Below are 23,664 nucleotides of genomic sequence, written 5' to 3'. Positions count from 1 at the left end.
ATTAAAAAGTGAATTGGAAGATCCCGATTATTAATAAGGAGATATAGGAAGTTCTCCGTAGCACACAAAAACCATTGCCTTAAATTACATTGTAGATTATTACGTACAATCCTCAGGTTATGACAGCAATGGGGCTAGAATTTCCATCACTAAGTGATGCCATCATAAACTGCAATGTTGTGTGACTGCATTGGTTTGTGACAGCAATTCCAGCCCTCCCTGTTACTGCACTTAAGCAAGGATTGTGGATTGTTAAGGGAGGACCTCGTAACTTCCTGCTGGTTTCCAACCAGTGAAGTCAATGGGGAAGCCTGCAGGAAGTCGCAAAGTTCCCAGTCATTTGTAAGCACGCTTGCCGGCAGTTAGGTAGCTGTTGCTGGGTGTGCAAGGCTGACATGGCAAAAGCACAGAACTAGTGGTTGCGGCTTGGTGCATGAGGGTGTGTAAGCATGGCAGGGCCAGGGGTGGCTCCTTCCAGGTGTGCAAAGGTGCACAGATGGGGCGTGCTGCTACATTCATCATAGCTGAACCCCTCAGTGCAAAAAACCTCTGGAGTATGAGTGACTTACCAGAGTGTGACCTTCTCTGCTGGCTTCCCCATTGCCTTTGCTTGTGGGAAGCCAACAGGGAACATCACAATAATGGGATCCAGCTGGTTCGGGCAAACCTATAGTTAAATTGCTGGCTGGCTCCACCGCTTTCGGCCCCTTCCAGGAGTCCCCACACGCCACAATTTGGCTCCCAGGTTATGCGCAGGGAGACCTCCTAGGCTCAAAACAGGGTGCGGGACGGCATCCGTCCTTCCCCCCGCAGCCCGTTTTCGCTCCCAGGAGGCTTCAGGGAGGCCTTCTAAGCACAAAACAAGCCGCAGGAGGGGGGGCAGTGCTCCCTCCCCCGTAGCCCATTTTCGCTACCAGGGGGGTGCAGGAGGCAGAGTACTACCTGTCACATGCCCTGGCCATGCCCACCATGGCCACGCCCACACAGCCGGTCATTAGGGCAGAAGTTAAATTATTTGAATCCCACCACTGGAACAACACAATAGTGATCATGTGACCACAGGAGGTTGCAACCGTCATAAGTGTGAGCCAGTTGCCGAATGCCCAGTTCATGATCATGTGAGCGCAAGATGTTGGGACAGCCCAGAATCTCAAAGGACCACTTGCACAATGCGGTCGTAACTTCAAATAGTCACTGAACAAGCGGTCATTAACTGAGGACTACCCATATTTCAGATTATGATCCCAATGGATCTTTTCTTTAGATCCTATCTGGGTATTCATTTAGGGCAGTGGTGGGATTCAAATAATTTAATAATCGGTTCTCTGCCCTAATGACCAGTTGGATAGGTGTGGCTTGGTGGTCATGTGACTGTGTGGGCAATGTTGTCTGGGCATGGGCAACTCAAAGTCACTCATGTTGATGGGCACTTCGCCTTAGCTGTTACAATGTAATAAGGGTTAACCAGAGAGGCAGTTTCTGTAAGCAGGGCAATAAAGATTAGGCTAGAAACAACACTAGAACGTTGTAATTCCTTACAGGATTAGCTCTGTAAAGTGGGAAAAAACAAAAGGACATTTCTTCCAACAAGCGGTTCTCCAAACTGCTTAGAAAGTTAACAACCAGTTCTCCAGAATAGGTGCGAACTGGCCGAATCCCACCACTGATTTAGGGGTTGCAAAATAAGGGTTGCTCAGCTATGTTTGCTCAATGGTTCCTTGATTGGTCCTGCAAGAACAGCACCTACCTGCCTACAGTGTTTCTCAAACTTGGGAACTTTAAGAAGTGTGGACTTCAACTCCCAGAATTCCCCATCCAGCATGGCTGGCTGTGGGATTTTGGGAGTTGAAGTCCATACATCTTGAAGTTCCCAAGTTCGGGAAACACTGACCTACACTGAGGAGAAGTGGGTGTTTGCAATGAAGGGAACGATTCTTGGCACATTCTTGGTTTTGTTTTTGAGCCTTAGGAAAACTGATCCAAAAAAAGAATGTTAATATTAGAAAGGAACCACAACTTGGTGGAAAAAATTGACTTGTAGAAGGCCTGGAGTTCGATCTTCAGTCTTTCCAAATTCCAACTTGAATGTCCCTGACATTTTCAAACTTGACAAATATAAGACTGTGCACTTCAACTCCCAGAATTCCTCAGCCCTCATGGCTGGCTGAGGAATGCTGGGAGTTGAAGTCCAGCCATTTTAAAGCATGCTAGCTGGGGAATTCCAGGAATTGAAGTCCAGCCATCTTAAAGCATGCCGGCTAGGGAATTCCAGGAATTGAAGTCCAACCATTTTAAAGCATGCCGGCTGGGGAATTCCAGGAATTGAAGCATCTTCAAGCTGTCAAATTGATTCAAATTGATTCACACTGATTCTTGCCCCTTCTTGTTTGAATGGAGGGTTGGAGGGTTGTCTCAGTCAGGACTCTCTATTTCCTCATCTTGATTTTTATCGTCAGATGTGTTCAAGCCATCTGAAGTGTGGATTGAAAAACTCCAAACTCTTAAGGCTGGGAGTGATCGGAGTCTCCGAAGACTCCAAAAAAGCGGACCAGTGCAGGATAAGGCAATTCCGTGAGTATCACCCAGCCCACTTTTAAAATTATCATTATTTATTGTTATTGAGGATGGTCTCTCAGGCCAGGATTATCAAAACATTAAAAAAATAATCACGGCCCTATATCCCCTTCATATTTTCCTCTTTCCTTTGTTATCTCCCTGTGTGTTTTCCTTCATTTTGATCTACTGTCCAGACAGTGCAATGTCCATAAGTCCATTTTTTTTTTTGCCTCGGGTTGAAAGTTCATTATCGGACATCGCTCCGATTTCTGCAATTTCCCCTGAAGTCAAGCAGAGCAGGGAGGCGAAGTCTCTGTCTGATCCCCCACATCTTGCAAAACAGCCTTTTTTGGGGACAGTTGCTGGATCATCCGCTCGGCTTCAGAAGCTCTTCTCGGCCCAGCTCATTCTCCTCGTCCACTTCTTTCAGAAACCACATGTTGGATCCTAGCTCCCAAATCAGAAATTGGAATTTGCACCCAATTTGGGAAGCGAAGACGTTTCCTGGGTACCTGAAGAAAATGGTCACTCACATCCCTTTTGCAGAAGCCAAGTGAGCCTGTTTAGATCATCTTCCAACAGATTGGTGCTTGGCTCAACGACACTACAGAATCGAATGCAACCGGCATGCATCTTAAAAGGGGTACATTCTCAGATTCTCGGCATGCATTTGTGAGGAAGAGGTTCAAAAACAGGGTGGAAATCTGGTTTATTCATGCAGCCACCTCCTACGCTGAGGAAAACCCATTGGAAGGAATCTCCCTGCTTCCCTTCAAATTCCCAGGCCCGCTCTACCTCCAACACGGTAACTGTGAAAGAAGACCGGCTCGCAGTGACCAAGGGACACACCTTGACCCAAGAGACAAAGAACATCCTGACCTTCTAAGAAAATAAGGTCACGCGGCAAGGTACTGAGGTTTCATGCAAAAATGCTGGGATGCCCCCCTCCATGGACCTCAAACATGCAACACCCATTTTACGGAAACGCTAACTGATCTTGGAGGAATCTGCGTGAGCAGATCTCTAAACCCTCCCAGGCAAGAAGCCGACTGGGATTAGCGGCAGGCCACAGACACCGGAGAGGGGAGACTTTATAAAAAGGGGAGCAAGGAAGTGAGGGGCAGTTCCTTCTCGCCCATCAGAGTGTCCCGTTTGAGACTGCTGCCTTTGTTAACCACTTTGACCTTGAGGGACATTTTCCTCATGTTGCTGAGGCCCAGCCCGTCGAAAAAGAAATCTTCGTTGAAGATGGGGTTACGGCTGTTCTTGATGATCGTGCTCCGTTGCTTCTGCAGCTTGCCGGGGTTTAAATAGAGAGTCACGCAACAGTTGATGCTCCGGATGTCACAGTGCTTGTCGTAGAGGTCTTCGGCGGCCACGATGCGCACCCGCAGCCGGGCGTTGGACGGGTTGTACTGGACCACCAAGCGGATGCTGCCTCCTTTGCTAAAACTGAGCACATGTTCCTTGTGAAATCTGTCTTGGGGGTCTGTGGGAGCAGGCGGCTGTGGTTGCACCCCGCCGGTGGCTCCCCCGGTTGGAGGGGTCGCACAGCGCATGCGGCGCTGGGAGCTGGGACTGGTGTCAGCCGAACTGTCATCGGTGGACAGGGAACTGTTGCGAGCCACCGAGTGTTTGAGTTTGATGACCTTGGATTGACTCTCCTGGCTGAAGATCTTGAGAAGGGACACCGACCGCGACAGCAGTGGGGAACCGAAGGGAGAGGACTCTGCGGAGGAACAGGTGTCGCTCTCCCCTCCACTGAAGTAGCGGTAGGGATTCATGAGGGACATACTGATGTCCGAGGGGTTCAGGTGGGCGCTCTCTCCATTGGTCTTGCTCCCTCCTGAGGTGGACCTCCGTTGAGAACTGGGCGAGGAGGACTGGGATGGACACAGGCTGGTGTGCTCGCTGTGGAAAAGAGATTCCTTACGGCGCGTGTGAGGACTTTCCATTAGCGTCGCGAAGCCGTATGAGGTCTGTGCTTTGGGGACATACGGCAGCGACATGGCCGTCTGGGACTGTGGGTCTGCATTGGTACTGTAGTCCTCCTCAGACATCCATTCATCTGCGCTCTCGATCTGGATGATGTGTCGGCTGGCGGCTTTTAAAAGATTCTTGCTCTCCGAGACGGCCTTCACGGGCAAACGAGGGCTGCGCGGGGTTTTGCGGGCAGATAAATTCTGCTCAGAAGCCGAAGTGCCCAGATTGGGTTTGGTGTTCCCTTCCTCTGCCTCAGGAGGTACCGTCGGCAACTTGGGAGGAATGAAAAAATCCGGGATTTTATCCGGTGTCAGGACATTGCTGTACAAGGGCCCTTTGGACTGCTTATCTGCCGAGTCGTTGCCGCGAGAACTGCTATTGTCCACTGAGCCCCGGATTTTCTCTAAAAGCCACATTCTGAGTCTTTTTCTTCTACTGGTTCAGAAGGAGACCGACAACTGCAAATACCTGGAAGATAAAAGAAAAAATCGGAGTGAGTTTCTTACCCTACCACTTGTACAGAGTGGTCTTTTTAATTTGCAAATTAGCTACTGCTGAGCAGAGAAATAATCTCCTTAGATTATTCCAATGGAGGAAAAGAACATTGGTTTTTGAAATTTCTATCCAAGGGGAAGAAAAGATTTCAGGGATGGGCCACAGCTTTTTAAAACTTACTTCTTCATAAACATATCAGGCACAGGGGGAAATCAGGAGATTCAGGCAGTTCAAACGAGAATAAAGATTTATTGTAAACTTAAGATCTCTACAAAAATCTGACCTACTAAAAGTCAAGGGAAATGCGTGGGAATTAGGAAGGCATTTGATGTGGGCTGGACTTGGGGGCACACAGGGACTCATGACTGATGATACATTTTACTCCTCCTTCGGACTCAGCCTGGTTATCTCCTACATTGAAATAGCACTTAAGACTTATACACTGCTTCACAGTGACTTACAGCCCTCTCTTACAGAGTCAGCATATTGCCTCCAACAATCTGGGTCCTCAGAAGGATGGAAGGCTGAGTCAACCTTGAGCTGGTCAGAATCGAACATCTGTCAGTGAGCAGAGTTTGCCTGCAATACTGCATTCTTACCACTGTGCCACCATGATGACGTATGATACCATAGCTAGGGCCTGCATGTCCTCAACCTACAACCACAATTGAGCCCAAAGTGTAGGTTGCTAAGTGAGACATTTGTTAAGTGAGTTTTGGCCCATTTTACAACCTTTCTTGCCATAGTTGTTAAGTGTATCATTGCAGTTGTTAGATAGATACTAGATAGATAGAATTCTTTACTGGCCAAGTGTGATTGCACAAACAAGGAATTAACAAAAAATAGAATAGAATAGAATAGAATAGAATAGAATAGAATAGAATGGGATGGGATGGGATGGGATGGGATGGGATGGGATGGGATGGGATGGGATGGGATGGGATGGGATGGGATGGGATGGGATAGGGATAGGGATAGGGATAGGGATAGGGATAGGGATAGGGATGATGATAATAACAATAACAATAACAATAACAATAACAATAACAACAATAATAATAATAATAATAATAATAATAATAATAATAATAATTTTATTTATATACTACCCATTCTCCCGAAGGACTCAGGGCGGTGTACAGCCAAAATTAAAATATAAATATACAAATATACAATATCTAGTTAAAATTAATTAAAATCATTAAATAGTTTTGGTCAAATTTTTAAAACCCAACATTAAAACCCAATTTAAAATCATTCAATTTGACAGCCCTGCCTGTCGGAACAGTAGGGTCTTGAGGGCACAGCAAAAAACCCGGAGGTCAGAAATCTTACGAATATCCGGGGGCAATTCATTCCAGAGGGCAGGAGTTCCCACAGAGAAGGCTCTCCTCCTGGGTGTCGCCAGCCAACATAACTTGGCTGACGGCACCCTGAGGAGTCCCTCTCTGTGGGAGCGAACTGGTCGGTGGGAGGCTGTTGGTGGCAGAAGGCGGTCCCGTAGATATCCTGGTCCTATGCCATGGAGCGCTTTAAAGGTGGTGACCAACACCTTGAATTGCACTTGGAAGACCACTGGGAGCCAGTGCAGCTCGCGCAGGAGAGGTGTTACATTGGCGTAACGAGGTGCGCCCATAACCACCCGCGCGGCTGCATTCTAGACCAGTTGGAGCCTCCGAGTGCTCTTCAAGGGGAGCCCCATGTAGAGAGCATTACAATAGTCCAGACGGGAGGTGATGAGGGCGTGATTGACCGTGCCCAAGGTGTCCCGGTCCAGAAAGGGCTGCAACTGGCGGATCAGGCGAACCTGATAAAAAGCCCCCCTGGCTACAGCCGTCATATGCTCTTCTAAAGACAGCCGTGAGTCCAGGAGGACACCCAGATTGCGAGCCCTCTCTGTGGGGGGCAGAGATTCACCCCCAATAGTCAGCGATAGGAAAGGCACCCTCCACAGGGTTGTTACGAGGAAAATAGGAGGAGGAAGGTGTGTTGAATACATTCACTGCCTCGATTTATTTGTAAAAGCACTGGTATGAGGACAGGATGACCTCCAAAAGTTCCCTCTTGGTTCTGTGATTCTATGTGAATTCCCAAAAAGCCGGTTGGCATTGGCTCTAAAGTTAAAACCTCTCATCCTTTTAACGAGACAGGAGCCTCTTGTCTGCGCATGATGTAAGTCTCCCCAAATTACATAACAGAACAGCTGATTCTAAGTGTTAGAACACAGCCAAGCTGGCAGGCAAATGCTGTGCTACTGGAGGCAAAACACCAGTCGAAAAAAACAGCAGGCCTCTGGATGGCTTCACACATAAACTCCCAGGCGCACAAACGGAAACTCCGATGTTGCTTCAGCAATGTTTGGAAATAAATGGAGAATTTCTCTGGCAGGTTCACTCAACACACATAATCAAATCAGGTTTATACAACATAGTCAGTTGGGCTAGGAGCGAGCTAATTTTTTTCAAGTGCCTTTACATCTTTGGCAAATCCAGTTTGATCGTGGTTTCAGAGCAGCGGTCACCAACTGGTGGTCCGTGGACCACTGGCGGTCCGTGAGAAAATTTTGGTGGTCCGCAGAAAAATGATTTGCATTTTTATTATTGCACTAAATCAGGGGTCCTCAAACTACGGCCCCTGGATAAGTGCAATGAACGTTTGTGTTGCTGCAGAAAATCTCTCCCTTCGGGGTCTTTTTGTGTGGGTCGGAGGGGGACAGAAATTCCGACTTGGGGTCTGCTTCAGCCTCCTGGTGTGGGGCTTTGGGCGAAGGCTGGAGGGAAGCGCCGCTGGTGGCGAAGAGCCGGAGGACCTCGTTCCAGTGGGACAGCATCATGGATAGAACTGGCTGACCATCTCAGCCTGCTGAGCCTCCAGGCGCCGCCGGGACCTGGCCTTGCACTCCCGCAGGTCTTCCCTCTGCTTGGAAAGCCTATGCTCGTAGTCCTCAGTGAGGTTGCTTCTGCTGAGCTTCCTTCTCAGTCAGATCCAATTTGAACTGAACTGTTTTGCCAGCTCTTTCTCGTGGTGGCTGCTTAGCTCCAGCAACTGCTTCCTGTTGGGGCCCTAAGGAGCCTGGGTGAGAAGGCGAGGAGTTGATCATGCCCACCCAGTCACATGACCATCTAGCCACGCCCACCCAGCTGGTCATTAGGCAGATCACATTAGTGGTCCGCGGGATTTAAAATTATGAATTTTGTGGTCCCTGAGGTCCGAAAGGTTGATGACCCCTGGTTTAGAGTGTTCGGCCAACCTCTAAAAATGGATTAATTCAGTTACTACCTTAAGATTTTATTTATTTATTTGTATATCGCCTTTATTATTTTTACAAATAAATTGAGGAGTGAACGTATTCAACACATCTTCCTCCTTCTATTTTCCTCGTAACAACCCTGTGGAGGTGAATTGGGTTGAAAGTGACTGGCCCAAAGTCGCCCATCTGGCTTTCAGAGCTAAAATGGAACTAGAACTCTCAGTCTCCTGGTGATTGGCCCAAACTCACCCTGTCGGCTTTCAGACCTAAAACAGAACTAGAACTTGTCAGAATATTCATGACTGGGAAGACATGGTAACAAGGTCAGCCAATGAATAGGCATAGCAACTAAATCAGCCAATTGGGAGCTGAGACAGACTGGAGCCAGGGCGTGTCTTAGTCTGCAGCTTCTGAGTCTGTAAAGAAGAGAAACTGAAACCAGTGTGTGTATGAACTTGTCTGCTGATCTGAGCTGAAACGAAACTGTGAATCTGCTATTGGTATTGTATATTTATATTCTTGTATATAACGAAGTTAATGAATCCAGCTGAATCAGTTATCGGTGTGTGCTTCTGGATTTGTTTTTTGCAAGAAACTCTGACAGAACTCCCAGTCTCCTGGTGATTGGCCCAAAGTCACCGAGCTGGCTTTCAGCACTAAGACAGAACTAGAACTCACAGTCTCCTGGTAATTGCCTTAAAGTCACCCTGTTGGCTTTCATGCCTAAGGCAGGAATAGAAGTCCCAGTCTCCTGGTGATTGGCCCAAACTCAACCAGCTGCCTTTAAGGCTGGACTAAAACTCATGATCTCCCACTTTGTACCCAGGTGCCTCAACCACTAGACCAGACTGGCTCTCTTATCCATCATCAAGTCATTGATTGACTCCCAGTGATCATATAGACCACAGGTGTCAAACTCGTGGCGTCACGTTGCCATCATGTGATAGGTTTCGTGATGTTTCTTCCCTTCATGGAGCGGTGGTGGGCGTGGCCTGTGCGTGACACATCCGGCCCACGGGCCACCAGTTTGACACCCCTAATAGAGACAGTGTCAACTCATAAAGCATTCCTGGCCTGCTCTCTAGTTGCCATAGGCAGAAGGGGGGGGGAACTGACAGAGCAACATGGCAGCAACCAGAAGCTTGAAGAAGAAACTAGAAGAGCCTTGGTGGTACAGGGGTTTAAAGCACCCTGTTATTAAGCTTATTAAGACCAGCTGCCTGCAATTACTGCAGGGTTCGAATCTCGCCAAGGCTCAAGGTTGACTCAGCCTTCCATCCTTTCTAAGGTAGGTGAAATGAGGACCCAGTTGTGGGGGCAATAAGCTGACTTTGTATAAATATACAAAAGGATGAAGGCTATTGCTGAGCACATTGTAAGCCGCCCTGAGTCTTCGGAGAAGGGCGGCATATAAATCAAATTTAAAAAAAAAAAAAAAGAAGAAGCATATTCCATGCATACCTTTCTCAAGGCTGCATCCTAGGTTACCAGAGTCAGCCGGAGAGACATGTTCTCTACAGCCCGCAAAAGTGCTCCGTTGGAGAATGTGATTTATGAGGATGGTGGGAGGAGGGGGGAAACAGAGTCATAGTTGGGACATAAATTACGTGGGGCAGAGCTGACTCCACTTGGGTATGTGCCGACATGTTGCTCCTAATAAATGACTGGATTTCTTTTGAAACTTGGCTCGAGGCTCATGAATTAATTAGGGCACTCTTTCGGAACCCTGACAGATAGATTTTGTTCTGGAGATCCTTCAAGTCTTCTAATGGCACACCTATCGCTACTGTAACTGGAATGGAATATCATGAGAATGACCTTGGGAGGTGGGAGAAGAGTCCCAGGATAGACAACAGTCTGATAAACAAAATCTCAAGCCAAAGGAAGGCTAGGAGGGCCGAAAGCATCTGAGAAGGGACCCCTCCCTGGTTTTCCCCGTATGATCCAGAAAGAGGGCTGTGAAAGTATCTACAGACACCTCACATCCTGGACTTCTTGCCTCAAGACAACCCTACAGGGCATTGCACGCCAAAACCACCAGATGCAAAAAACAGTCCCGTCCTCCACCATGCTAACACTCTGCTAAACCACTAATTCCCACAACACTTGTCTTATTGTCCTGGGATGTCAAACCACCTTAGTAAGGACTGTATTACTATTATCCTTCTCATCTTTCCTATTTCTTACCCCTTTCCTTAGCTTCTTATGACTCTCCCTTTGTTGTTTGTATCTTATGATTTATGTTGGTCGCTTTTATTTAATATCCTATCATGATTTACGTTGACTGCATATTTAGTATCCTAGGACTATCACTGTGTTGTATCTTATGATTGATGGTGATTGTATTTTAGAATTATGATAATGACTTGTTGCTTGTATGTACACTGTGAGCTTATGCACTGGAGACAAATTCCTTGTGTGTCCAATCACACTTGGCCAATAAAGCTGTTCTATGTTCTATGTTAATGCTATTCTGTTCTGTTCTGTTCTGTTCTGTTCTGTTCTGTTCTGTTCTGTTCTGTTCTACTCTACTCTACTCTACTCCATATTCCATTCTATTCCGTATTCCGTATTCTATTCTATTCTATGCTACTCTATTCTACCCTACCCATTCTTAATCCTCTTCTTCTTATTCTATTCTAATTCTGCCGTTGTAACTTCAAACGGCCACTAAGTGAATTGTTGTAAGTCAAGGATTACCTGTACTTTCAGACTTGCAAGATTCTGTTAATGCAGTCTTACAATAAAGGTTGTGAATGATATTGTCAGATCTGATTATGAATCAGGGCACGTAAGGGAAGTGGGAGAAAACATAGGATCCAACCAGTGATTCTTGGGGGGTTCTCATGAAGGATAATCTCCTGGAAAAGGCATCTACCAGCAACACTGCAAAAGAGTGAGAAGACCACCAAGATGTGACCAAATCAAATGCCTAGTCCATAACGTAGGCCAATGTCTGTCAACCTCAGCAACTTTAAGATATGTGGACTTCAATTCCCAGAATTCCCATGCTGGCTGAGGAATTCTGGGAGCTGAAGTCCACACACCTTCAAGTAGTTGAAGTTGAGAAACCCTAATCTACACAAACAAAATTGGTGACAATAGATGGGAACAAAACCAGCAATGATGAAGGTATGGGAACGTGCCCTCCAAATCCTCATCAAAATAGCTTGTGAAGACAATCAGAAGGAAAATGAAAGATCAGCTGTGATAGGGTGAGGCTCTCAAGGCCTTTAGATGTATAAAGGAATCAGAGACATGGCTGGGTAACCTGAACAACAAAGGAGGTTCCAAGGAAGACAAAAGACTTAAGAAAAGTGTAATTAAAAGAGTCCAAAAAGCAACCAAGAAGTTAATTTCAGAGAGAGAAATGGTAGAAAAAAGGGAGGGAGGCAGGGAGGAAAAGGAGGAAGGAGGGAGGGAGAGTGAAAGGAAGGAAGAAAAAAGGAGAAAGGAGAGAGGGAGGAAGGAAATGGGAGGGAGGCAGGAAGGAAGGAAGAGGAGGGAGGCAGGCAGGAAGGAAAAGGAGAATGGAGGGAGGCAGGAAGGAAGGAAAAGGAGAGGAGGGAGAGAGGAAGAAAGGAAGGAAAAGGGAAGGGAGGCAGGAAGAAAGGAAAAGGAGGAGGGAGGGAGGCAGGAAGGAAGGAAGGAAGGAAAAGGAGAAAGGAGGGAGGGAGAGAGGAAGGAAGGAAGAAAAAAGGAGAAAGGAGGCAGGAAGGAAGGAAAATGAGAAAGGGAGGAAGGAAGAAAGGAAAGAAAAGGAGAAAGGAGGGAGAGAGGGAGGGAGAGTGAAAGGAAATGCAAGGGAGGAAGGGAGGAAGGAAAGAAAAGGAGGGAGGGAGGCAGGAAGGAAAGGGAGGGAGGAGGGAAGAAGGGAGGAAGGAAGGAAAAGGAAAAAGGGAGAGAGAGAGGAAGGAAGGAAAAAGGAGGGATGGAGAGAAGAAGGAAGGAAAAGGAGAAAGGAGAGAGAGAGGAAGGAAGGAAAAGGAGAAAGGGAGGGAGGAAGGAAGGAAAAGGAGAAAGGAAGGAGGCAGGAAAGAAGGAAGGAAAAGGAGAAAGGAGGGAGGGAGAGGGACAGGAAGGAGAAAGGAGGGAGAGAGGGAGGGAGGAAGGAAATGATCAGTAGGAGAAATGTTTAAGAAGAATCCTTCCTGTTTGTCAAATTCTTCCTCCTTGCCTTAATTCCCAAAGTTTCTCAACCTTGACAGCTTTTAAGACGTATGGACTTCAATTCTCAGAATTCCTCAGCCAACCAAATGCTGTCTGAAGAATCCTGGGAACTGAAATCTACGCATCTTCAAGCTGTCGAAGTTGAGACAAACGCTGCCTCGGCCTGTTGTACGAATCATCTCCCGAAGCCATCATAGGGGCTAGCTAGCAATTGGACTTTTGCGTAAACACGGTTTTGTGGTGGTTGTTACTAAACAGCAAAATGCAAAAAAGCAAAACAAAAATGAGAGTACCAACAGGGAAAAGGAAAAAAAAATAAATAGAGTGATTATGCTGCACAGTTAAGAAGGAAAGTCTAGTCTCTAGATATATTAGGGTGTTATGACAAGAAAGAAAAAAGAAAGGTAATTAAGAGAGGGGAAAGATTTATATAGACTATATATAGCAATGGAAAATTAAATCAAGCTTGTGATTAAATCTAGATACATAGAAACACGCCGCTTCATCTTCTCATTTTTGGAAAACAGAGACACTTCAGAAATAATTAAGAGACTCGCATCTTGGATCCATCCCTTGTATCCACGCGAGTAAGTTTTATTCCAGTTATGTAAAATTATCCTCTTGGCCGAGTCCCAAGGCTTAGTGTAGCCAAACTCTTCATGTGATGGCAAATGCCGTGTATTAGGAACATAGTTCTACATCATCTTAGGGCCCTTAATTATGTCTTCCCCATTTTTTTTTTTCACTGACATATGTAGAGATTTGAAAGCCAGAGAAGGCAAGAGATGGAAAAGACCGGATCGTATGATTCAAAGAATATTCAAATTTCTTATACTTCTACCCTCCGAGTCCCTTTTTTAAACATTCTTTTAACAGAACAGAATACCAGAGTTGGAAGGTGTTAGGATCAGGGTGGATTTGATTTAAATCGAGTTGATTTAAATCACAATTTAAATCATGATTTAAATCACTAGTAAAAAGGCTTGATTTAAATCAACTCGATTTAAATCATAATTTTTACAGAGCAACTGTCATCTCTGCTACTCCTTTGACCCATTGTTGACTCACCGATAGTCCCAGTGTTGCATAATATACAGCCTCATGCTACATAACTAAGCTCCATTTCATGCTGAATAAACTAAATTATTTATGTATCTTAAATAGAAAACTATCTTACGATATTTTTACCCCAAAAGTTTTTTATTAAAATAAATCCGATAAAAATCAAAAAAATCCGATTTAAATAAAAAAAATCTGATTTAAATAAAAAAAAATCTGATTTTTTTTTATTTTTTTAAAAAAATCATTGATTTTTATCCACCCTGGTTAGGATATGGTTTGAGCCTAACAGGTTGTCCAGGCAATATATGTGTTCTGTGACTTTAATATGAATATGTATTGTGTGACTTTAAAGTTTTACTGCTGATTCATTGTAATGCTGAGTCATGCTGTAATTAGATAATCACTGGTTGTAAATGTATTTAAGAAAGGTACTGTAACGTATTCAGTTGATGATAAGCTACCATTGTGTGTAGAGTTGCTATCATTGTGCTATCATCATTGGATGGATCTGCTACCATCGTGGTTTGTGAACCAGAGTGAGTGTCAGCGTCTCAGCGCTGACATAGAAAAGGGAGGATGAAGCCTGAACTTTTGCCTGCTAAATCCCTTTGAAGTTTCGGTCTCCTTGGAGATGAAGAGGGGGGGAACATTCCTGTGAACTGACAGGAAAAGGAGTCAGGAGAGTGACTTGGAAGATAGCCAATGAGAAGCAGGGGATCGGAAAGGGAGGGATTGGGGGGCAAAGGTCAGTACTGACCGCGCAGAGTCATGATCCGGTTGCTGTACTCGAATAAAGAGAAAATTTCCTTAAAGATTGGCAGTTTGGAAGTTCATTTATTTTGAGATAGCATCGAAGCCTGACAGTGAGTTTGTTATTCTAACCAACTACTGTTTGTGTGGTAAGAAGAGCTTTTGTATCACTGGACTGATTTAACTGGCAAAGACTTGGATTGATTTAAAGACTATGAGATTGTTTTTTCACTGTAAAGTAAACTTTTGATAAACCAGTTTGCACATCTCTTATTCATTGCTCTCCGCAACGTTTCTCTGTGCTCTACACTCTGCTGGTTGGTAACACAACAACAATATCCTTAACAGAAGGGACCTTGGAGGTCTTCTAGTCCAACCCCCTGCCCAGGCAGGAGACCCCTATGCTATTCCAGACAAATGGCTGTCGAATCTCTTCTTTAAAAAAATCTCCAGGGATGGAGCTCCCACAACTTCTGAAGGCAAGCTGTTCCACTGATTAACTGTTCTACCTGTCAGGAAATTTCTCCTTAGTTCCAGCTTGCTTCTTTCCTCAATTAGCTTCCATCCATTGTTTCTTGTCCTGCCTTCTGGTGCTTTGGAGAACAGCTTGACCCTCTCTTCTTTGTAGTAGCCCCTGAGATATGGGGACACTGCTATCATGTCTCCCTTAATCCTTCTCTTCATCAAACTAGACACGATGTCAGCACTTCAACCCACATTTACTCTAGTGCTGACATAAGAAGGAGAAGAGGGGGCAGCTGGCAAGAGGGAGCGTGACTTTTCACCTACTTATTTTCCCTGAAGATAATATCCCCTAGGAGATGAGATGGGAGGGGGGGGGGACATTCCTGGGAGCTGAAGTAGTAGATATGGGGAGAGTGATTTGGAAGATGGCCAATGAGATGCATAGAATTGGGGAACGGAAAGGGAAGGTTTGGGGTCAGGAAGTCAGTGTTGGCTACGCCATAATCGGGGACAGATTGTCGTGCTAAATAAATGAAAGATTTCATCAAAGACTATTTGTTTGGAAATGCAATTTATTTTATTTGAGACGACATCAAAACCTGACACATACTCAATTCCTGCAACTGTTCTTCATATGTTTTAGCCTCCAGCCCCCTAATCATCTGTGGTGCTCTTCTCTTTGCTCTTTCTACAGTCTCAGCATCCTTTTTGTATCCTGGTGACCAAACCTGGATGCAGGATTCCAAGCATGCCTTTGTATTACCCACATTCAGTCCCTGTGCATTCTTTCTAACACAGAGACTCCTAACCCCGGTCTGTCAACCGGCACTGGTTCACAGCATGCCAGCAACCTGGCCGTGTAAAAAAAGTGAAGCCCCATCCATGGGATGCAGGCAGCACACAAAATCAAACCCTTCCGGTCCACGGAAAAAAACCTTTCTCCGTGGATCCGGTCCCTGGTGCCCAAATGGTTGAGGGAGTGGGGGGCACTGTTCTAGGCTCTCTTGTTAACACAAAACTTTAAAAAGATGCTAAGACACACACAACTCCAAAAGAGTGCAGAGAAGAGCAACAAAGATGATTAGAGGGCTAGATGAGACGGTTCCAGAAACTGGGTATGTCTAATCCAGAGGTCTTCAAACTTGACAGCTTTAAGACTTGTGGACCTCAACTCCCAGAATTCTATTCCAGCCAGCATAGCTTTCTCCCAGTGTTGTGGCCCGTACGCGGCCTGTGCGGATTGTAGCTGATTCCGACAGTGAGGAGGCTGGTGTGGTGTTGCTCCAGCAGCCTGTGCAGCTGGCACTCGAGTCGGACAGTGAGGAGGCTGGAGAAGATGTGGTGCCAGAGACGGGGATTCAGCCAGGGCCTTCAGAACCTCCAGAAGCTCCCTTAAGTGAAGAGGACGAAGAGGAGGAGCCTCTTCTCGATACACGGGCGTGCAGAGCTGCCAAAAGGCAGGAGTGGCTCCTCAGGAGGAGGTCTCCTCGAGAGTAAGGCTTGGGGCTAATTGGCCACTCCCTTAGCCTATTTAAGGAGGAACGCCGACTGAAGTGCATGTGCAGGGGTGCATGCACGCGGGGGCACACGTGCATTGCATTTGGGGAGTTCGTGCACATGTGCGCATTTGCATGCGAGCTTTGGCACTGTCCGGAAAAGGTTAGCCATCCTTGGTATAGGGTTTTCTTGCTTGAGCAGAGGGTTGGACTAGAAGACCTCCAAGGTCCCTTCCGACTCTTGTAATTCTATAAATCACAGTCCATTGAGCTTAGATGCTCCTTACTCAGCTGGAGCCAGAGAAAGCTCTTTCTCTTTGCCAAAACTTCTCCCTTATCTATGACTAAGCCGTCTCTAACAAGCTTCTGCGTGTTAGGGAGGTGAACAGATTCCTTCCACACTTTCGCTTACCTCCTTCCCACCTTCCTTATCTCTCCACAGAGGAGGCGGAAAAATCGATGCTGCCCACAGAAGCTATTTGGCAAATGTAAAGCCAGATTGACCTAAAGCAGCTGTGTCCATCCAGCAGCCACCAGGTCAGAAGAGAAAATAGATGATTTTATTTTATTTTATTTTATTTTATTTTATTTTATTTTATTTTATTTTATTTTATTTATTATTTTATTTTATTTATTATTTTATTTATTTATTTATTTATTTATTTATTTATTTATTTATTTATTTATTTATTTATTTATTACATGTATTTATATGCCGCCATTCTCCCGAAAGACTCAGGGCGGCGAACACAAGTTAAGAAACAAGTACAATAAAATCATAATTTAATCCAAATAATTAATTAGTAGTAAATAATAAAGCCCGGAATCAGTCTCAGCCTATTTGTTTGAACAGCCAAGTCTTCAAGTCCCGATGGAAGGAACGGAGATCAGGAGCCGTCCGGAGCTCGGTAGGTAATTCATTCCAGAGGGTGGGAGCACCCACAGAGAACCCCCTACCCCTGGGCACAGCAAGGTGACATTGGCTCGCCGTCGGAACCCTGAGGAGAGCGGCCCTATGTGAGCGAACAGGACGGTGAGAGGCAGGCAGGAGAAGGTCATGCAAATATCCCGGACCTAAGTCATGAAGGGCCTTATAGGTGAGGACTAGCACCTTGAAGCGGACCCGGAGAACCACTGGTAACCAATGCAGCTCACGCAGGAGGGGTGTTATATGGGAGTAACGAGGGGCTCCCGTAACAACCCGTGCGGCTGCATTCTGGATCAGCTGGAGTCTCCGGGTGCATCTCAGAGGCAGGCCCATGTAGAGGGAATTGCAGTAATATTGGGGTAGGGTGGGAGAATGGAATCCCTTGGGAGGGGGGAGCTAAGTGTTGTGGCCCGCCAGCACCCTGTGCGGATCGTGGCTGATCCCGACGACTAGGAGGTTGGTGTGGGGTCGCGCCAGCAGCCTGCGCAGGTGGCGCTCGCGTCGGACAGCGAGGAGGCCGAAGAGGATGTGGTGCCAGAGGCAGAGACTCAGCCAGGGCCTTCAGAACCTCCAGAGGCTCCTTCCAGTGGAGAGAGCGAAGTGGAGGAGCCTCTCCTCAATGCTCGGGCACGCAGGGCTGCCAAAAGGCAGGAGTGGCTGCTCAGGAGGAGGAGGTCTCCTCGAGAGTAAGGTTTGAGGATAATTGGCCACTCCCTTAGCCTATTTAAGTCACACAAAGTTAGTAATTTCTCACTGGAAACAATGTGTAATTATTACAGAGCATTTTGGAGAGTGAGTGTCTTATCGTATCTTGTTTTCTGGGCTGGTTGCCAACCTTTGCTGGATTTTGTTTATTCTTGGTACGTTATAACTTTGATAAGGACCGTTGGTGTGTGTCACAATCCTTGGGAATCCGGAGCTGGGGCAGAACACTAAGTAGGGTTTCGTTCCAAAGGAGATTTACCTGCCAGCAAACAGAAGATGCCACAAAGGTCTTTTGGAAACACCAACACAATTAGTAAGATGCCACACCTGGAATATTGGGTTTTGGTCACCACATTATTTTTAAAAAGATGGTGTTGAGACTCTGGAAAGAGTGCAGAGAAGAGCAACAAAGATGAACAGAACAAAATAAGAGAGTGGGAAGGGACCTTTTGAGGTCATCTAATCCAACCCCCCCTCCCCCGCTCAAGCAGGAAGACCCTACCCCGTTTCTGACAGATGGCAGTCCAGTCTCTTCTTGAAAGCTTCCAGTGATGAAGCTCCCACAACTTCCGAGGGCAACTTCTGTTCCATGGGTTGATTGTTCTCAGTGTCAGAAAATTTCTCCTCATTTCTACGTTGAATCTCTCCTTGACAAGTTTCCACCCATTATTTCTTGTGTGGCTCTCGGGTGCTTTGGAAAATAAGTCGAACCCCCTCCTCTCTGTGACAGCCCCTCAAGTATTGGAAGACTGCTATCATGTCTCCCCTGGTCCTTTTCTTCAGTGGACTAGACATTCCCAGTTCCTGCAACCGTTCATCGTATGTTTTAGCCTCCAGTGCCCTAATCATCTTGAGTAAAAGCCTGGAGGTTAAAACATATGAAGAATGGTTGAAGGAATTGGGTATGTTTAGTGTAATGAAAAGAAGGACGAGGGGTGACATTATAGAAGTCATCCAAGAGCCTTGGTGGCACAGCAGACTAAATTGCTGTTAACTAGCACCAGCTGCCTGCAATTACTGCAAGTTCAAATCTCACCAGGCTCAAGGTTGACTCAGCCTTCCATCCTTTCGAGGTAGGTAAAATGAGGACCCGGATTGTGGGGGCAATAAGCTGACTTTGTATAAAAAAGAACACCGCTTGGGGGGGGGCAAAAGCCCTACTAAGCAGGTATATACAAAAGTATGAAGGCTATTGCTTAACGTATTGTAAGCCACCCTGAGTCTCCGGAGAAGGGTGGCATATAAATTGAATCAATCAATCAATCAATCAATATTTGAAAGGCTGCCACAGAGAGGACGGGGGTCAAGCTATTCTCCAAAGCATCAGAAAATAAGACAAGAAGCAATGGGTGGAAACCAATCAAGGAGAGAAGCAACCTAGAAATAAAGAGAAATTTCCTGACGTGAGAACAATTAACCAGTGGAACAACTTGCCTCCAGACATTGCTCCAACACTGGAGGTTTTTAAGAAGATGTTGGATGTCCACTTGTCTGAAATGGTACAGGGTCTCCTGCTTGAACAGGGGGTTGGACTAGAAGACCTCCGAGGTCCCTCCCGACTCTGTTATTCTGTTCTTGTGACAATGTTGTTGATTTTCTTCTCCAGGAACGAGCCAGGTACGTGCTTCGATTTCGCTTCCCCACAGGCTGCTTTTTGGGAAGACTTGAGAAGCTGCTGGTAATGCCGTCCAAATTGGAAGGGCCCCCGCTTCCTAGAACATGCCATTCAGTGACATTTCAATGCAAATTTTCAACAGGGACGCTGCTCTCCGAAATCGCAACCTTTCAGCCTGCAGCTGGAGTCGGATGTTTCAGGTGAGGGATTGTTACTCTTCGGCCATGGAATTTTCTTCTCTAGCAGAAGACAGGTATTCATCATCATCAGAGGTCGTATTCAGCCGGTTCGCACCGGTTCGCACCGGTTTGGGGGAACCGGTAGCAGCGATCGTGGGTAGGCCTGCCCACCCGCCTCAGCTCCAAGTCGTGCTATTTAGGCACATTTTCGAGGCCGGGTGCATGCGCGGAAGGTGTGCAAGGGAGAAAAGCACATGCGCAGCCAGCCGGGCACATGCATGGACAGCGAGCGTGCGTGCACGAAGCAAACCGGTGGTAAAGGTAAGTGAAAACCACCCCTGATCATCATCCTCTTTTAACGATCCATAATCCCTTGTGGGATAGAGTCTGGACAACTGAATGGAGCTGAGTATTTATTGGCCGGATGCCCTTCCTGTCCCCAGTGCGGAGTCTTTTCCAGCAGATATATTCCCATTGTGCCCAGAGAGAGAAATATCTGCCTCTACCTAGGATCGAACTCAGAACTAGCAGAATACAGGTATTCCTCGACTTAAAACAGTTCGTTTAGTGACTGTTCAAAATTACGACGGCACTGAAAAAATGTGGCTTATGACCGTTTTTCACACCATTGCAATATCCCCATGGTCATACAATCAAAATTCAGATGCTTGGCAACTGGTTCATATTTACGACAACTGCAGTGTCCCAGGGCCAAGTGATCCCCTTTTGTGACCTTTTGTGCTTCCAACAAGCAAACCCAATGGGGAAGCCAGATTCACTTAACGACCTTGTTACTCACTTAATAAGGGCACTTAACAACCGGGGCAAGAAAAGTTGTAACATGGGGCAAAATCAGGGTGGATTTGATTTAAATCGAGTTGATTTAAATCACGATTTAAATCATGATTTAAATCACTAGTAAAAAGGCTTGATTTAAATCAACTCGATTTAAATCATAATTTTTAAAGAGCAACCGTCATCTCTGCTACTCCTTTGACCCACTGTTGACTCACCGATAGTCCCAGTGTTGCAGAATATACAGCCTCATGCTTCATAACTAAGCTCCATTTCATGCTGAATAAACTAAATTATTTATGTATCTTAAATAGAAAACTATCTTACAATAGATTTTTACCCCAAAAGTTTTTTATTAAAATAAATTCAATAAAAATCAAAAAAATCTGATTTTTTTTATTTTTTAAAAAAAAAATCATTGATTTTTATCCACCCTGGGCAAAATTCACTTCACAAATGTCTCACTTAACAACAGAAAGTTAAGTTGGGCTCCATTCAGTGGTGGATTGCCCCCGGTATGAACCGATACTATAGAACCGGTAGTAAAACCGGTGGGAGGCTCCACCCACCGACCCCTGACATCATCAGGAAACTTCTGCGCATGCCCAGAAGTGCGCGAGCGAGCAAAGCAAGCACACACGCGCGGCCCCGTTGCGAACCGGGAGTAAAGGTAAGTAGAACCCACCCCTGGCTCAATTGTGGTCGTAAATCAAGGACTAGCTGTACAGTGCTTGCTCGGTACTTATTGTTAATTGGTTCCAGGAGGTGTGATGAGTACCAAACAATTTTTTCCCATAAGGCATAATATAGTGAGTCCCAAGGCAGCTGACAACGACAAGTTGTAGCTTGTGTGTTGAATACCAAACAAGGAAATAACAGTGGAAATAACTGTGGAAATTCTCAGTCATCAAAGTCATGGTTGTCCCAAAGGTGCTTTTTCAAAAGGCACCTGGTGTTGTGACCCAGGTCCACGTAGTTAATACTAAATACAAAACAGTTCCAAAAAACAAACAGATTTTATTAAAAACAGCTGAGAATTAACTCATTCTCAGCGTATTCCCAATTCAATGAAAGCAAAGTTCTCAAAACACCATTCTTCAGTTTATCTCTGACCTTGGGATAATTAGGCAACCTGCCAAAGGATTTTCTTGGCAACAGTTTAGGAACAGAAGACGCTGACAAGAAAGAAATACATCCAAACACGAAGCAAATCTCTCAATGGTTGTTTTCCGGCAAAGAGGCCAAGAGCCGTTGCTGGTCTTTTAAGCCTTATGGGAGGGGCCAATCATCTCTTGGCCTTACTCCTGAGTCGTCCCCTCTGCTTTAGCTGCTCCTGCCTTCTGCCTTCTTCTCATACGTGCACTAGGAACAGGCTCCTCCTGTTCCTCTGCCTCTTTGCTGTCAGCCTCTGGAGGCTCCGAAGTCCGCACATCACTCCCCGATGGTCCTGGCCCCATCTCTGCCTCCGATGCAGAGCCCTCATCCGGGCAATCCCCAACCTCCAGGACTGGCCCATGGTCTTCCTCAGCCTCATCCCTGTCCAACTCTGCTGCCAGCTCTGCAGGCTGTTGGTGGACCACAACACCTGGACTTTCTTTGATTTTTCTTGAAGACGTTTTGCTTCTCATCCAAGAAGCTTCTTCAGTTCTGACTGAATGGTGGAGGATGGAAGGGTTTACATTCTTTGCAGTCATCTGGTTGTTAATACTCTGAGAGTCACTGAGGCCACTTGGAGTTTTATCTGTGCCTTCAGGGCCACCTGAACACACTGGCTGGGGAATTCTGGGTGTTGAAGTCCACAAGTCTTAAAGCTGCCAAGGTTGGACAACCTGATATAACTTAACAGGCCACACAATAAACCCACCCCAAAAAAAAACCCTTAATCTGCAATAAGACTTAACCAAACTCGCATAAAAGCAACCGCAGATCTTTAACTAACTGATATTATATATACCTCACCGAAGTGAATGCTGACCTTCCTTTTTTAAAAGGAAAAAAAAAAAAAACAGGCTTGAATTTTACACAGAGCCCTGTTGACATTGAAGAATAAAAGCCCAGTCAAACTGAAAAAGAAGAGCAGAGCCTCTTATCAATATTCTTTTTGCAGAGAATTTGATTAACGCAGAGCAGCGCACATTAGTAAAAGTCGACAACCCCCCTCCCAAGAGGAAACCTTAGTGTAATGATCATTCAGGTGGCCACATCTGGAATGGTTTTTTGGCATTTGTCTGACCGCCGCGCAAAGCCAGCCAGGAGCAACAGCCAAACCCAGCATGAAATGAATTTTGATATAAGGATGCAAAGATTTTCATACCCAGACTGGGTTTCTTGAGGCTGGCGTATGCATTGCTAATGCGGAAGGAAAAAAAAAAAAACCAATACGAAGGAACGAAAAAAATGAGAGCAACCAAACCAGTTTTTGTAGAGAGAGAGAGAACGAGACAAGATGCCAGCCAGAGGATAGGCTACAGGTAATCCTCGACTTACGACCACAGCTGAGCCCAAAATTTCCGTGGTTAGGTGAGACATTTCTTAAGTGAGTTTTGCCCCGTTTTACGACCTTTCTTGCCTCTGTTGTTAAGTGAATCCCTGCAGTGGATAAGTTAGCAACCCGGTCGCAAAAGGAGATCATGTGACCCTGAGACCCAGCGACGGTCGTAAGTTTGAACCAGCTGCCATGCGTCTGAATTTTGATCACGTGATCATGGGAGGAGGCTGCAGAGGTTGTAACTGTGAAAAAGGGTCACAAGTCAGTTTTTTTCAGTGTCGTAACTTTGAACGGTCGCTAAATGAACTGTTGTAAGTCGAGGACTGCCTTACTGTACAGGTAGCCCTCGACTTACAACCACTTGTTTAGTGACTGTTCAAAGTTACAACAGCACTGCCAAAAATGAAATATATAACCATATATACAACCATTGCAACATCCCCAGGCATGACCCCAGGCACGTCATCAAAATTTGGGTGATTGGCAGTGGACTTGTATTTATGACAGCTGTGGCATCCTGAGTTCCCAAAGTTCCCATTCCTAGCTGGTTTCCGACAAGCAAAGTCAATGGGGGAAGCTGGATTTGCTTAAGGACTGCATGACTCCCTTAACAACTGTAGTGATTCACTTAACAACCATGGGGGTAAAAGGCTGTAAAATCAGGCAGGATTCACTTAACAAGCACCTGACCCAGACTGTTGTGGAGGGGCCATAGGTTGACTCTGTA

The 23,664-nt window shown here is 45.8% G+C and overlaps 1 protein-coding gene across 1 annotated transcript in view; it reads right to left on the bottom strand.

Moving 5' to 3' along the window:
- Window positions 1–3,647: 3,647 nt before the first annotated feature.
- C2CD4C (C2 calcium dependent domain containing 4C) overlaps window positions 3,648–23,664 on the bottom strand; it is a 35,581-nt gene continuing 15,564 nt past the window's right edge. The window contains 1 exon segment of the mRNA XM_070931873.1: window positions 3,648–5,007. Within this exon segment, the coding sequence (XP_070787974.1) occupies window positions 3,648–5,007 (1,360 nt within the window).

Source organism: Pituophis catenifer, unplaced genomic scaffold (genome assembly GCF_029215685.1).
Source record: "Pituophis catenifer annectens isolate HBS135680 unplaced genomic scaffold, rPitCat1.0.hap2 SCAF_1, whole genome shotgun sequence".
Classification (NCBI taxonomy): domain Eukaryota; kingdom Metazoa; phylum Chordata; class Lepidosauria; order Squamata; family Colubridae; genus Pituophis; species Pituophis catenifer.
The sequence above is the reverse complement of the archived record's forward strand: the minus strand, read 5'-3'. Positions and strand labels throughout refer to the sequence as shown.